The sequence below is a fragment of the Bidens hawaiensis genome, unplaced genomic scaffold, assembly GCF_021521415.1.
Source record: "Bidens hawaiensis isolate Kalapana, Puna unplaced genomic scaffold, B.hawaiensis_p1.1 tig00016270_1, whole genome shotgun sequence".
Classification (NCBI taxonomy): Eukaryota; Viridiplantae; Streptophyta; class Magnoliopsida; order Asterales; family Asteraceae; genus Bidens; species Bidens hawaiensis.
In genome coordinates this window covers 264,884-278,307 of record NW_027492488.1, presented here as the reverse complement: position 1 = coordinate 278,307, position 13,424 = coordinate 264,884, and the positions used below count along the sequence as shown (strand labels likewise).

The 13,424-nt window shown below is 38.1% G+C and overlaps 1 protein-coding gene and 2 pseudogenes across 2 annotated transcripts; 2 read left to right on the top strand and 1 right to left on the bottom strand.

Annotated features, from left to right (window-relative positions):
- The first annotated feature begins 538 nt into the window (after positions 1-538).
- Positions 539-6,558, top strand: LOC143551169 (multiple C2 domain and transmembrane region protein 7-like). The gene is made up of 2 exons (XM_077041665.1): positions 539-667; positions 3,431-6,558. The coding sequence occupies exon 2, from the start codon at positions 3,490-3,492 to the stop codon at positions 6,454-6,456; it is 2,967 nt and encodes a 988-aa protein (XP_076897780.1). The 5' UTR covers positions 539-667; positions 3,431-3,489; the 3' UTR covers positions 6,457-6,558.
- A 2,113-nt stretch (positions 6,559-8,671) lies between these two features.
- On the top strand, positions 8,672-10,840 carry LOC143551171 (putative xyloglucan galactosyltransferase GT20 pseudogene; annotated as a pseudogene).
- Positions 10,841-11,131: 291 nt separating this feature from the next.
- Positions 11,132-13,164, bottom strand: LOC143551172 (AT-hook motif nuclear-localized protein 5-like; annotated as a pseudogene). Its single transcript, XR_013138450.1, has 4 exons — positions 12,864-13,164; positions 12,035-12,237; positions 11,796-11,957; positions 11,132-11,678 (listed from the first exon to the last, which is right to left on the bottom strand). The product of XR_013138450.1 is annotated as an AT-hook motif nuclear-localized protein 5-like (transcript).
- Between the last annotated feature and the right edge of the window lie 260 nt (positions 13,165-13,424).

Below are 13,424 nucleotides of genomic sequence, written 5' to 3'. Positions count from 1 at the left end.
TTTAATTTTAATGCATTTTTATTTAATTATTGAAATAAATTGGTTTTATTTGATTAGTTTAATTATAAAAAGAAAATAATAAAAAAAGATACTGTGACCCAGTTTGTAGCCCCTACAACATTACACCCCAAAAACAAATTCTCACCCTTACTGACTGGACGTCACATGTCACAATTTGTTCCAATTTATAGCCCCTCCACACTTACGGTATGATAATCTCCCTCATCAAATGAAGTATTTGAAGAAATTTTTATATTAATAATGCTACATCTGTTGATACAAAGATGATTAGCATAGAGTTTTAGACATATTGCATTCCGTAAAGTAGTCAAACTGACTGGGATCCACCGTCCTTTCTCGTACAGTCCACCATCCCCAAGCAGTATCCGACAGACACGTCACTCTGAACTCCCTCTTTTCAGCTCAATTTAATTCACTTCAAAAAACATACACTAAACCTACTATTATTATTATTATTATTATTATTATTATTATAAATACATAATAATAATCACATCATCTTGCAATGCCACCATCTTCTCTCTCCACTGCTTCTCTTTTGGCTTCAAGCTAATTTAAAATCCTGCCTGTCACCTTATTATTGATAAATCTATCTTCAACACATGAAGCTGCTTTTCTAGTGGTTCATACCTCAACCTCATTTCAGGTACTTTTTTTTTTTTTGAAAATGAAATTTAATGCTTTTGTTCTTCTTAGTTGAGATGAATGAGATCTAGAGTTTTCTTGGGTCTGGAGTGATTTGGTTGAATCTGTAACATTATTATGTTTAGTACATTATGTAAGTGCAAGATTCTTGTTCTTGATTTGGTGTTTTTTTTGTAAAGATTTAAAGTTCTCATTTTTTATTGTTTTAAAATGTAAAAACTTGGTTTTGTTCTTCATTTTGAGTCAACTGAGATCTGGATTTTTGTGGGGTTTTAGAGTAATTATTATTTACATATTCTTGGATGTTAAAGGTTACATTTTTGTTGATTTTAAACCGAATTTTATGCTTTTCTTGGTTATTTTTAGTCAAATTAAGATATGGGATTTTGTGGTGTTTTCATGAGGATTCAAAAGGCTATTTGCTCTTGATTTTTGGTGTTAATAGGCAAAACATTATAAATATTTGCTTTTGTGATGGGGTTTTATATAATATAATATTTTATTTTTGTTTGAATCTGAATGTAGAAACCCATTACAATCCAAGAATCTTGAATTTTTTTATACTTCTAATTTGTATCCTTATAACATTTTTTTACCCAGGAAACTGGAAATTATTTTGCCTTTTATACTTGGTTATAATATAAATTAGATCAAAATGTCTTTTTGCTACAAAGATTATTGGCTTTTTGTGGGATGACTTGGATCCCCTAAAAAATACTTTGAATCTATAGAATCAGCCAGTATTGTTCAAGAATCTTGAAAGCTTTTAGCTTTAAATTTTTAGTGTTAATGTCATAATTATCAAAGTGATTACCCAAGAATCCAAGATTATAGACTAAGATTGCTATTTTTGTGGGTTTTACTTAAAATCCTATAAATCTGTTTAAATTTAAAGAATCACCCAATATTATCCAAAAATCTTGAAAACTTTTTTGATTTTGATTTTGATTTTGATTTTGATTTTGATTTATGATATTGATGTCAAATGATTACCCAAAATGATAGATCAAGATTGTTATAGTTGTGTGGGCTTTACCTTAATTCCCATAAATCTGTTTAAATCTAAAGATTCAGCCAATATTATCCAAGAATCTTGAAAGTTTGTGCCAATGATTAAAGTGGGTGTCTTTTCTTTTTTGTATGGGTTATAAGTACCTTTTTTTTATAATGGATTTCTTTATGTAATTTTGTCTTGTGAGGAGATAGTGTCACTCTACATCTTATTCATGTGGGGAACAGTCAAAGCACCATGTGTGTTAACCTTCATTTTAGGGTCCCTTTAACTTTCAGTCATTGTTGCATGTACATCTTAGATCTTATATAATATTATATAATACATTATAATATTTAATTGAGTTAGTAAACAATTAATCATTAGTTAAAGTTCATGGATCTGTCCTTAAAGTTAGATTACCATAGTACACTGTCTAAAAGTCTTTTAACTTTTTCTTAAGGAAGATCTTGCACAGTTAGAAGATCATAAGTTTCCAAGTAGAAAAAGAGAAAAAAAAAAACAAGATCAATTTCGGTTCCAAAAAGGTGGGAACTTTTTATGTAGAGTTAATGGCCATTTTCGTCCATGCGGTTTGCTACATTCGCCACTTCAGTCCAAAATTTGTATTTTTGTCAATTTAGTCCTCATAGTTTTAAATATTAGCCATTTACATCCTATCAGTCTAACGGCATCCAGCTATGCCGTTAGTTTAAGGGTATTTTTGTCTTTCTCCTTTTTATTTTGAGTTATTGGTCATTTTCGTCCCTGTGGTTTGATACTTTTGCCAATTCAGTCAAAAGTTTGAAATTTTGTCAATTTAAGTCAGTTTTTTTCTATAACCCTAGAGAGCATTATCCAAGCCCAAAACAAGTCTGCATTTACTCTGTCGACAGCAGTAATCATACCCCCTCCTCTCGTATTTAGTTTCTAGACGGTTCCTAAACTCTCCCCCATGGTGGAATTCAATGGTAAAGTGGTCAAAGCAATTCCGTGAAACCGAATTGTACGGAAAAAACTAAAAATCGTTTCTTTGATGAATGCATAATATTTAGGGTTTAGAGATTAACATATCATAACGAAAATCTAGGTCGTAATCAACTATTATACATTAATCAACAAAACAATTTTTAGTTTTTTATGTATAATTCGATTTCAGGGAATTACCTTGACCACTTTACCATTGAATTTCACCATGGAGAAGATTTTAAGAAATGTCTAGAAACTAAATATAAGGGGGGGGGGGTATGATTACTGTTGTCAACAGAGTAAATGCATACCAGTATTTGAGGTTGCTCGATGGTTTTGGGCTTGAATTATGCTCTTTAGGGTTATAAACAAAAAAACATAAAAAATAAAAAAAACTGAATTAAACTGAACATTAAATTGACAAATTTTCAAACTTTGGACTGAATTGGCAAAGATATCAAACCACAGGGACTAAAATGACCATTAACTCAAAATTAAAAGGAGAAAGACAAAAATACCCTTAAACTAACGGCATAGCTGGATGCCGTTAGAAGGATGGGACGTAATTGGCTAAAATTTAAAACTATGAGGACTAAATTGACAAAATTAAAAATTTTGGACTGAAGTGGCGAAAGTAGCAAACCACAGGGACGAAAATGGCCATTAACTCTTTTATGTATGATGATGTTTACATTCAGATTGAAGGGCATTTTAGTCATTTACCTCTTTGCTAATGCATTTTTCGGTATGCATATTATGTCTTCTCTTTGGTTGTTAAAATCTGTGTTATGTTAATGCTTTCAGGTTAATTTGAAGCACATCTTTATCTATACTTCATCAGAAGTTGAATTTCAAGCCCGAATATGAATCTTAAGCTCGGGGTCGATGTAGCCGGGGCCCACAACCTTCTTCCAAAAGACGGTCACGGATCATCCAGTGCATATGTCGAGCTCTACTTCGATGGTCAAAAGTACCGAACAACTGTCAAAGATAAAGATCTTGACCCCGTTTGGGACGAGAGTTTTTACTTCAACATTTCCGACCCGACCATCCTTCCGAATCTCACACTAGACACCTACGTGTACAACAACGTTAAAGGCACGAATTCAAGGTCGTTTTTGGGTAAAGTTTCCATAACGGGAACCTCATTCGTCCCATATTCGGACGCGGTTGTCTTACACTACCCGTTGGAGAAACGAGGAATCTTTTCCCGTGTACGAGGCGACCTCGGGCTTAAAGTTTACATAACCGATGACCCGAAAATAAAGTCTTCTGAACCGGTTGTTAACATAGCCCGAACCGAAACACACCCTGAGCCCGTTAAGAAAAGTGAGGTGAGGCATACTTTCCATCATTTGCCACATCAGACTCAGGCTCCCGCCAACACCGCGGTCCCGGCGGCCCCACCGCCGGTTATGAGATACGGGTATGAGCCGATAAAGCCGAACCCCCCACCTCAGCCTCCAAAGCTTGTAAGGATGTACTCAGAATCTTCATCTCAGCCTGCCGACTATGCGCTTAAGGAGACGAGCCCGTATTTAGGAGGCGGGCGAGTTGTTGGCGGGCGGGTTATTCGAACTGATAAAGGTTCCTCAACATATGATCTTGTTGAAAAGATGCATTTCTTATTTGTACGGGTCGTGAAGGCCCGTGATCTCCCGTCAATGGATATAACGGGAAGTCTCGACCCGTATGTCGAGGTTCGGGTCGGGAACTATAAGGGTGTGACCCGACATATTGAAAAGAACCAAAACCCGATGTGGAATATTGTTTTCGCGTTCTCAAGGGAGAGGATGCAAGCTTCGGTTCTTGAAGTCGTGGTCAAAGATAAAGATTTGGTCAAAGATGATTTTGTTGGGCTTGTTAGGTTTGATCTCAATGAGGTGCCGTTGCGGGTCCCACCGGACAGCCCGTTAGCACCGCAATGGTACCGGTTGGAGAACAAGAAAGGTGACCGGATCAAGAGTGAGCTCATGGTGGCGGTTTGGATCGGGACTCAAGCTGATGAAGCGTTTCCCGACGCGTGGCACTCGGATGCAGCCACCCCAGTAGACAGTTCGGGTGCAGCATCGGTTTTGATCCGGTCAAAGGTCTATCAAGCACCCCGGTTATGGTATGTTCGGGTCAATGTGGTCGAGGCTCAGGACCTGGTTCCAACCGATAAGACCCGGTTCCCTGATACTTACGTGAAAGCTCACATCGGGAACCAGGTTATGCGAACTAAAACAGTCCAGGCCCATTCACTTAACCCGTTATGGAACGAGGACCTGGTTTTTGTTGCTGCTGAGCCTTTTGAGGACCATCTTATTCTCACGGTTGAGGACCGTGTGGGGCCCGGGAAGGACGAGATTCTCGGCAGGGTAATTATACCTTTAAGCATGGTTGAAAAACGGGCCGATGATCGGATCATACATTCCCGATGGTTTAATTTGGAAAAGCCCGTTGCAGTCGATGTGGATCAGTTAAAAAAGGATAAATTTTCTATGCGAATTCATCTCCGGATCTGTCTCGATGGTGGTTACCACGTTCTCGACGAGTCAACTCACTATAGCAGCGATCTTCGCCCGACCGCAAAACAGCTTTGGAAGCCGACAATTGGGGTTTTAGAGCTCGGAATTTTAAATGCGGTTGGGCTGCACCCGACGAAAACCCGAGACGGGCGAGGTACATCCGACACATATTGTGTCGCGAAATACGGGCATAAATGGGTTAGAACCCGAACCATAGTCGATAACCTATGCCCGAAGTATAACGAGCAGTATACGTGGGAGGTTTTCGACACTGCCACGGTTCTGACCGTAGGTGTTTTCGACAACAGTCAGCTCGGTGACAAGGGTTCCAATAACAAAGATTTGCGTGTCGGGAAAGTCCGCATTCGCATTTCAACCCTCGAAGCGGGTCGGGTTTATACCCATTCATACCCATTACTCGTGTTAAACCCGAACGGGGTTAAGAAAATGGGCGAGCTCCAGTTAGCGATCCGGTTTTCATGCACAAACTTTGTTAACATGCTATACACTTATTCTCGCCCGTTGCTACCGAAAATGCACTATGTCCGCCCATTCAGCGTTATGCAACTAGACATGTTACGCCACCAGGCGGTCCAGATAGTGGCGGCTCGGCTGGGTCGAGCCGAGCCGCCACTACGAAAAGAGGTAGTGGAGTACATGTCAGACGTGGACTCCCACCTCTGGAGCATGCGTAGAAGCAAAGCCAACTTTTTCCGACTGATGTTGATTTTCGCACCCGTGTTCGCGGTCTCAAAGTGGTTCGGTGACATTTGTATGTGGCGCAACCCGATCACCACCGTGCTTGTGCACATCCTGTTCATCATGCTCGTGTGCTTCCCCGAGCTGATATTACCTACCGTGTTCCTATACATGTTTTTAATAGGAATATGGAACTTTAGATACCGCCCGAATTACCCGCCCCACATGAACACAAAGATTTCACAAGCTGAAGGGGTGCACCCGGATGAGCTGGATGAGGAGTTTGACACGTTCCCGACTAGCAGGAACCCGGACCTGGTGCGGTTGAGGTATGACCGGTTGAGAAGTGTGGCTGGGCGGATACAAACGGTGGTTGGGGACATTGCGACGCAAGGGGAACGGATGCAGTCGTTGCTGAGCTGGAGGGACCCGAGGGCAACGGCTATATTTGTTACATTTTGTTTGGTGGCTGCCATTGTGTTGTATGTGACCCCGTTTCAGGCGATTGCGGGTTTGATTGGGTTGTTTATGATCAGACATCCGAGGTTTCGACATCGGTTGCCGTCTGTGCCTGTTAACTTCTTCAGGAGGCTGCCAGCTAGGACGGATAGCATGCTGTGAGTGGTTGACAAATAAGATGTGTTGTAAACTGTAACCTGTGTTGTTTAGGTGTACTATGAAACCTTAATAACTGCTTTAAATTTTTGATGGTTTAATAAATCTTTTTATATGTTGTTACTTGTTTATTGTTTTTTATCTAAAAAAGAAAAAGCAATACATCCTTTCATTACTATGTAAGGGGCTGTTTGGCAACTGTTGAACCATTAAGTGCTGAACCGGTAAGATGTCTGAATGATTAAGAGGCCCTGAACCAGTAAGAGCTGAATCAGTAAGTGTTGTTTGGTTGGACATCTGAATGACTGTACAGAATGACTATTTTACCCCTTTAAACTATTTCGTGTAGAATGAACTACCAGAATTTTCCATTTCTCCTTTATTTTTTCATTTGCATTGAAACCCAATATACACAATACACAAATATACGTACCTAAAAATAAAACAATATGCAAAAAGGTTTCAAATATATAAAAAACTCAAAGTACCACAAATATATATATGTTTAAAACTGAAAGTTATATACAATAACTAAACCAGCGTCTTCATTCCAGCAACCTGAACCGATGTCTTCATTCTTGCACCTAAACCAATGTCTTCAAATCTGCAACCTGACCAATGTCTTCATCTGAATCGTAGAGTTTGCCTAACAAAACAAAGGTATATTAATAAAATGAAGCTTAAAAATATATGAAAATGTAAGAGAGTGCATGAAATGGGTTTGATCTGTGTATTTTAAGTTGAAGGGTCAAGGTCTCTATTTTTCTTACCAAACGGCCCCGGTCCGGTTCTGGGTATGGTTGGCAGAATCCTTCAAAACCCGCGAGCCCATCACCTTCTCCACTATGTAACCAATTCAGAAATTTTGTATCAAACCTGTGCCATAAAAAAAGTAATGAATACAATAATAATAAGAAGAAGCATGTAGCTGCAACTTTTTTTGCTAATTGCTCATTTCTCATTCCAACTTTATTGACTAAAAATTAACAACAAATGTTAATACAAAAACTATAAACGTCAAGTATTTGTAAAAGCTTGTGTACCACAGTCCTGCCCGCTTGGTGTCTAAGCCTCGAACCACCAAGTTATGTCTATTTGGTCCATTTTTACCATAACAGTCAACTCTTGCCTCAAACCAACTTTAATATAGGGTTAATGATTATATAAAAGTTCTTCACATTTTGAATCAGAAATTAACATCAATTTCGTCAGATTAATGTATATATAAAGCTATATAGAAATCATTTTAACAGAATATGTAACAGAAATCGTACCTATATGTGCTTCGAATTGGGTAGAAATAGAGAGCGAGGTCGCAAGGATGATGGTGGTGGTGTGCGTGGATAAGAGCATAGGAGAGGGGTAACTATGGCAAACTTTTCATTCGGATATGATTTTTGGCTGAATGAGAAAGAGGCTATTCAGCCATTAAGATGTTGCCCTTCTTTTCAACCAAACAACCTTAATCTGAGCGAAACAGATATAAATCTCCGAATGATCTCATTCAGACACAAAACAAACAAAGTCTTGATATACTAGTAACTGTTGTCGCTTTGATGTTTTAGATTCTAGTGTTTTTGCTATATTACCTTTAAGCAAACTAACGAGACATTTTTATATAGACTAGCTGCGAAACCAGAACCTAATAATTGGTTCGGATGGTTTCATAGCTTAAAACCGAATCATAAAGTTATTATCGGGTTAAAATCGAAACATTTGCAGTTTCAGAGTGGTTTTATTTTTCTTTTCATTTTCTTTTGTTTTGGACTTTAGTTTCTTAGATTTTTTTCTGGGCTTTATCAGAAGATGATATTGTTTTTAAAATTCTAATATTAATTGGTTGAATGATTTTAGTTGTTAGTTACATTAGGTTGGTTTGATAAAAATGTATTAATATTTTATATCCATAATCTACACTTTAAAGAAAGGCATTGAAATAAGAAAATAAACTTAAATCAAGGCTTTTAAAACAAACACGCTTTATTCATGAATGTGATTAAAAAATAAACAACATTGTGACATGACTTTAATGTCATCATATAAAAGGAAAACGAAAAATTCATATCTTCATTCCTCGATCCTTGAAACCCATGGTGTTGGGAATTTGATGGACAATTAGTATATCTTTTAGACATTTAATAATAACAAACGTGGTTTTATAGTATTTTATATGGGTTAGATGTATTTAATCAAATGATTGGGTTGACGATTTTGGATTAAACTAACTTACAGATCACCATCGTGCATCCAAGTATTCTAAACAAACTAATCATGCATTCAAGCTCTACGTGCACTCATGTTGTTTGATAATATATGCATCATACCTTCACTAGAAATGCTCATTTAAAAGTCTGAATCCAACCCAAATTCATATCAATATCACTGCCATTTTAGCATCAACAAAATGGTGACCGTGTTATCCAAGAAAAAATCTAAAGCCCCGAAAAAAGTTGAGCCGAAAAGAGGCTGTTTTCGATCATGTGTGACATGGTTCGTGTATCCTCTTCCGACCGCTCTCTTTTTCATGATTGTTATATTTGTTTGGTCGTCGTCTACCACTTACATTTCGGGTAGGATCGTTCATGTTTGTATCTCGTCTCGTAAGCTTACCAACCTCTATTGTCTCTCGGCCACCACACACCCGAATGAGCAGTTCCAGCTCCCGTTCACGAATTCTAGTTCGGTTCTTGAAGAGAAACTTGTTGAAAACCCGACTGCTTTTGTTGATACAAGAGTCGGGAATGAGGTTGTCACTCGCCTTAAAGGCGAGTCAAAAGAAGTTTCTAACTTGATTCTTGAAAACCATAATCCTCGGAATGAGGGTAATGATGAAATCAAGAAAGCAAAGGAAGTTGTTGAAAATCCGACTCCTTTTGTTGATAAAGGAGCCGGGAATGAGGTCATGAGTGACCTTAAAGGCGAGTCCGAGGAGGTTTCTAAACTAGTTCTTGAAAACCAGAATCCTCATAATGAGGACACTGGTGAAATGAAGAAAGAAAAGGAGGTTGTTAAAAACCCGACTCCTGATGAAAGAGTCGGGAATGAGAAGGCGAGTCTTGAGGAAGTTTCGAACTTCTTTCTTGCAAACAATAATCTTCAAAACGGGTATAATGATGAAATCAAGAAAGCAAGGGAAATTGTTGAAGAGAATCTTCGAGTCCAAAGATCATGGGCCGCGAATCAAAATTGGAATCAAAACCAAAACCAATGTCACGGACGAGGAATCTATGTCTACGAGTTGCCACCAAAGTTTAACAAGGATTTGGTGGCTCAATGTCATGATATGGTTCCTTGGGTCGATATGTGTAAGTATTTTAGTAACAACACGTTTGGTGAGCCCATACCTGAGCTCGGGAACCGATGGTTCCGGACTCACCAATACTCGTTGGAATTGATATTCCATTCCCGAGTTTTAAAACACCCATGTCGGGTTTACGATGAAAACGAAGCAAAAATGTTCTATGTTCCATACTATGGTGGCTTAGACATCTTGAGATGGCATTTCAAGAATGTTTCTAATGAAGTTAAGGATACTTTGTCTTATGAACTAATAAATTGGCTAGAAATGCAAAAGTCATGGGACAAGAACCTAGGAAAAGATCATGTCTTTGTTTTGGGGAAAATTTCATGGGATTTTAGGAGGAAGGATCACACATCATGGGGAACTAGATTTCTCGAGCTCGAAGAAATGCAAAACCCGCTAAAGCTCATGATCGAACGACAACCATGGGAGCTCAACGACATCGGGATCCCTCATCCGACACACTTCCACCCACACTCAGACGACGATATCCGCGTTTGGCAACGTAAAATCATCTCATCACATCGTCGAAGCCTCATCAGTTTTGCTGGGGCCGCCCGTCCTGATGCTCATGACAATATCAGGTCTATCTTGATTGACCAGTGCACATCAGCAACCGAAGAACAATGTAGGTTCTTCGATTGCAAGTCAAAGCACTGTGACGAACCACAATCACTAATAGGGCTATTCACGGAGTCTGAGTTCTGTCTTCAACCTCCGGGTGATAGCCCTACCAGGAAGTCAGTATTTGACTCGTTGGTCTCCGGGTGTATCCCCGTCCTTTTTGACCCGTTTACGGCTTACTATCAATACCCATGGCATTTGCCCGAGGACCATGGGAAGTATTCGGTTTTTATCGATCAAGAAGAGGTGCGCACGATGAAGGTGAATGTGGTGGAAAGGTTGATGAAGGTGCCATTGAAGGAAAGGGATGATATGAGAAGAAACATAGTGTATGATTTGATGCCAAAACTAGTTTATGGAGATGAAGATTCAAAGTTTGATTTGTTTCAAGATGCATTCTCCATTACAATGAACAACTTGATGGAGAGGATTAAAAGTTTGAACTTGGAGTAATAATCCTTGACCGCAGATTATGAGTGCCGGCCGAAGGTGACCGGAATATTCTTGTTGTCTAGTTATATATATTAATGTGTGTTTAAGGATATATGATGGGTAAAAACCCATACATGTAACATTCATTTTAGTTCATTTGTTTATATTCAAAGATTTTTTGAACTGCAAATCAGAAAGAATTGATCACCATATTTTTATACATAGATTTTGATAACTTGTAATGTGTATAAGTTTTTATAAATTTTTAAATATACAGTTTTGTTTTTCAACAACTTTTCTATTGCGAGACTCTTTGTAAAATGTTTGACGGTCAACGTGTTTAATTATAGAGTCAAACATGTTAACTCAAACACGGCCAATTTAATTAAACGGGCTAAAACAGGTTAAAATATCTGCAGGTAACAAAAGAGAGCTCAAAAGATCAAGAAACATAATCTTCCATCAAATTAGCATACGACCGAGTCGAAATAATCTCCTAATTCTACTTAATAATTATAATATGGCCAATTTCTTCGTTACAGATACGTTAGCACGACCGGTCTATAATCTAAAAAACAAACATTAATAGAGGGCATAATCTCCCTTTGTTGTTCTTTCTGCACTATTCATGTACAACATACATATACAGACACACCAACCTTTTCTTAATAGCATTTCATCAACGCGTAAGGTCAATTTCAGTAGGAGAGTTTCTCAACCCGACCCGCAAGGTTTGTTGCTCAGGAGCCGCTTCAGTGCTCGTCTCGTTAAGTTGAATATCCAAACGTTTGTCGTCCATTAAGGATGTTTCTGGTTTGGTCCTGGCTTTAACTTCATTACAACCAGCGTACATGAAACTACACACCACCACCTATAACACCAAAAATCACATTTTTAGAAACATTTCAAACCAACCGCGTTTACTTGTTCTAAAAACAGAATTGAAATAACTCTAAACGCTAAACACAAAACTGGTCTAAAACAATACCTGTACTAAGCTGGATGCAACAAGTCTACCGCCAATTGCACCACCAATGACATTACCATCACCGCTACAAACTGAGATGCTTAAACCACCAGTCGGGCAATGGGTCCCACTGCTGTCCGGAAGCAGATAACAGCCTGATAAACATAGTATCTCAAACCGGCCCTGCAACACAAAAATTCCAACATAATTACATAAAGCAAACTCAATGGATCAATTCTAGACTATGTAACTTAACTGACCTCATAGGTCACCGTGCCTCGGCCAGAAGATGAGAACTGAGTTAGTGTAACTGCAGAAACCGTTCCACTGCTCGATAATATGCATATTGCCCTCGCCCGCTGTCGTGCAAACGTCAATATCTTTTCAGCAACATCCTCTCCAACAGATACATGGATTGTGTGAGGTGTAAAAGCCAATCCTGCTGAATTATTCATCCATTCACCTGGTTGAAACAGAGAGACAATTCTACAAGTCAAATTCTGCCTTTATTAAGCACTAGACGTGCAAACAAGACTAGCCGAGCCTGAAATTGACTTTTTTTTTCACTTACTAGAGCTCAAGCTTGGCTCTATTTCTAAAGCTCGAGCTTGGGTGACGGCTCATGAATAGTTTTTCAAGCTTGAGTTGCTTGGGCTCGAATCGTTTATTAATTATTGATTAATATATGTACATTTAAAATTATCTTTTATATATTTATTATATATAACTTTTATATATAACATTATATGTAATATTTAGTTATTTTAATAAAATTGTATACATGTTAATACTAAATATTATATAGAATGTATTTAATATATTAAATATAATTGGTATAAACAATAGGCACCTTTAGGCTCAATAACTGAAGCTAAAGCTTAGGCTTGTTTGTTTATCAAACATACTTATTTTTCGGCTAGAGCTTGTTTAAGCCTGGCTCGATATGAGCTTTTAGTGAGCCGATCTTGAATAGCTCACGAGCAGCTTGGCTCGTCTACACCCCTCTTAAACAAGCACGTGTAATTGTAACATATTGACAATATAAAAATGTATGAATCAAATCAAGTTTAGTAAATTGAGAAATCATACCAACATTAGCAAGTCTTTGTTTCCATCCACTACCAGGAGGCCTCCCTCTGTTCTTTCTCAGAGTTCGGGCTGACAGAGCCCAAACCCGAGAAAGACGCTGGTGTCAACCCTAACTCCATATGTGGCTCATTGGGTGCATATTTCCTAGGCCTCCCTCTCTTTTTCTTTACAAGACCATCACCACTTGGTGATGAATTGTGATCCAGTTGGAATGATGAACCTAACCACATGTTGGTTTGACAAGGAGTTAAGTTAGGTTGTGGGGTACGTAGCCCACCACTTTGGTTACCAGACCCATGCATTAACACACTACTAACTTTCTTAACCAGAAAATAAATTATCTAACAAACACCAATTTTCTTGGATTTTTAACTTTATTTCAAAAAAATTGTACAAGATTGTAGAAATTACACAAAAATGTTTTAGAAAAATGAAGGGTTTTACATGGGTTTGTCAACAAACAACTCAAGAATCAATTAAACAGAGAAAACATAAAGAAATAGTTAAAAAGATTGAAACTTTACGGCAGAAAATTAACTGTAATATAAAGAAGTTGTTGTA

What these genes read in the sequence shown, in the direction of transcription:
- LOC143551169 (XM_077041665.1), top strand. Translation starts at nt 3,490, where the DNA reads ATGAATCTTAAGCTCGGGGTCGATGTAGCCGGGGCCCACAACCTTCTT.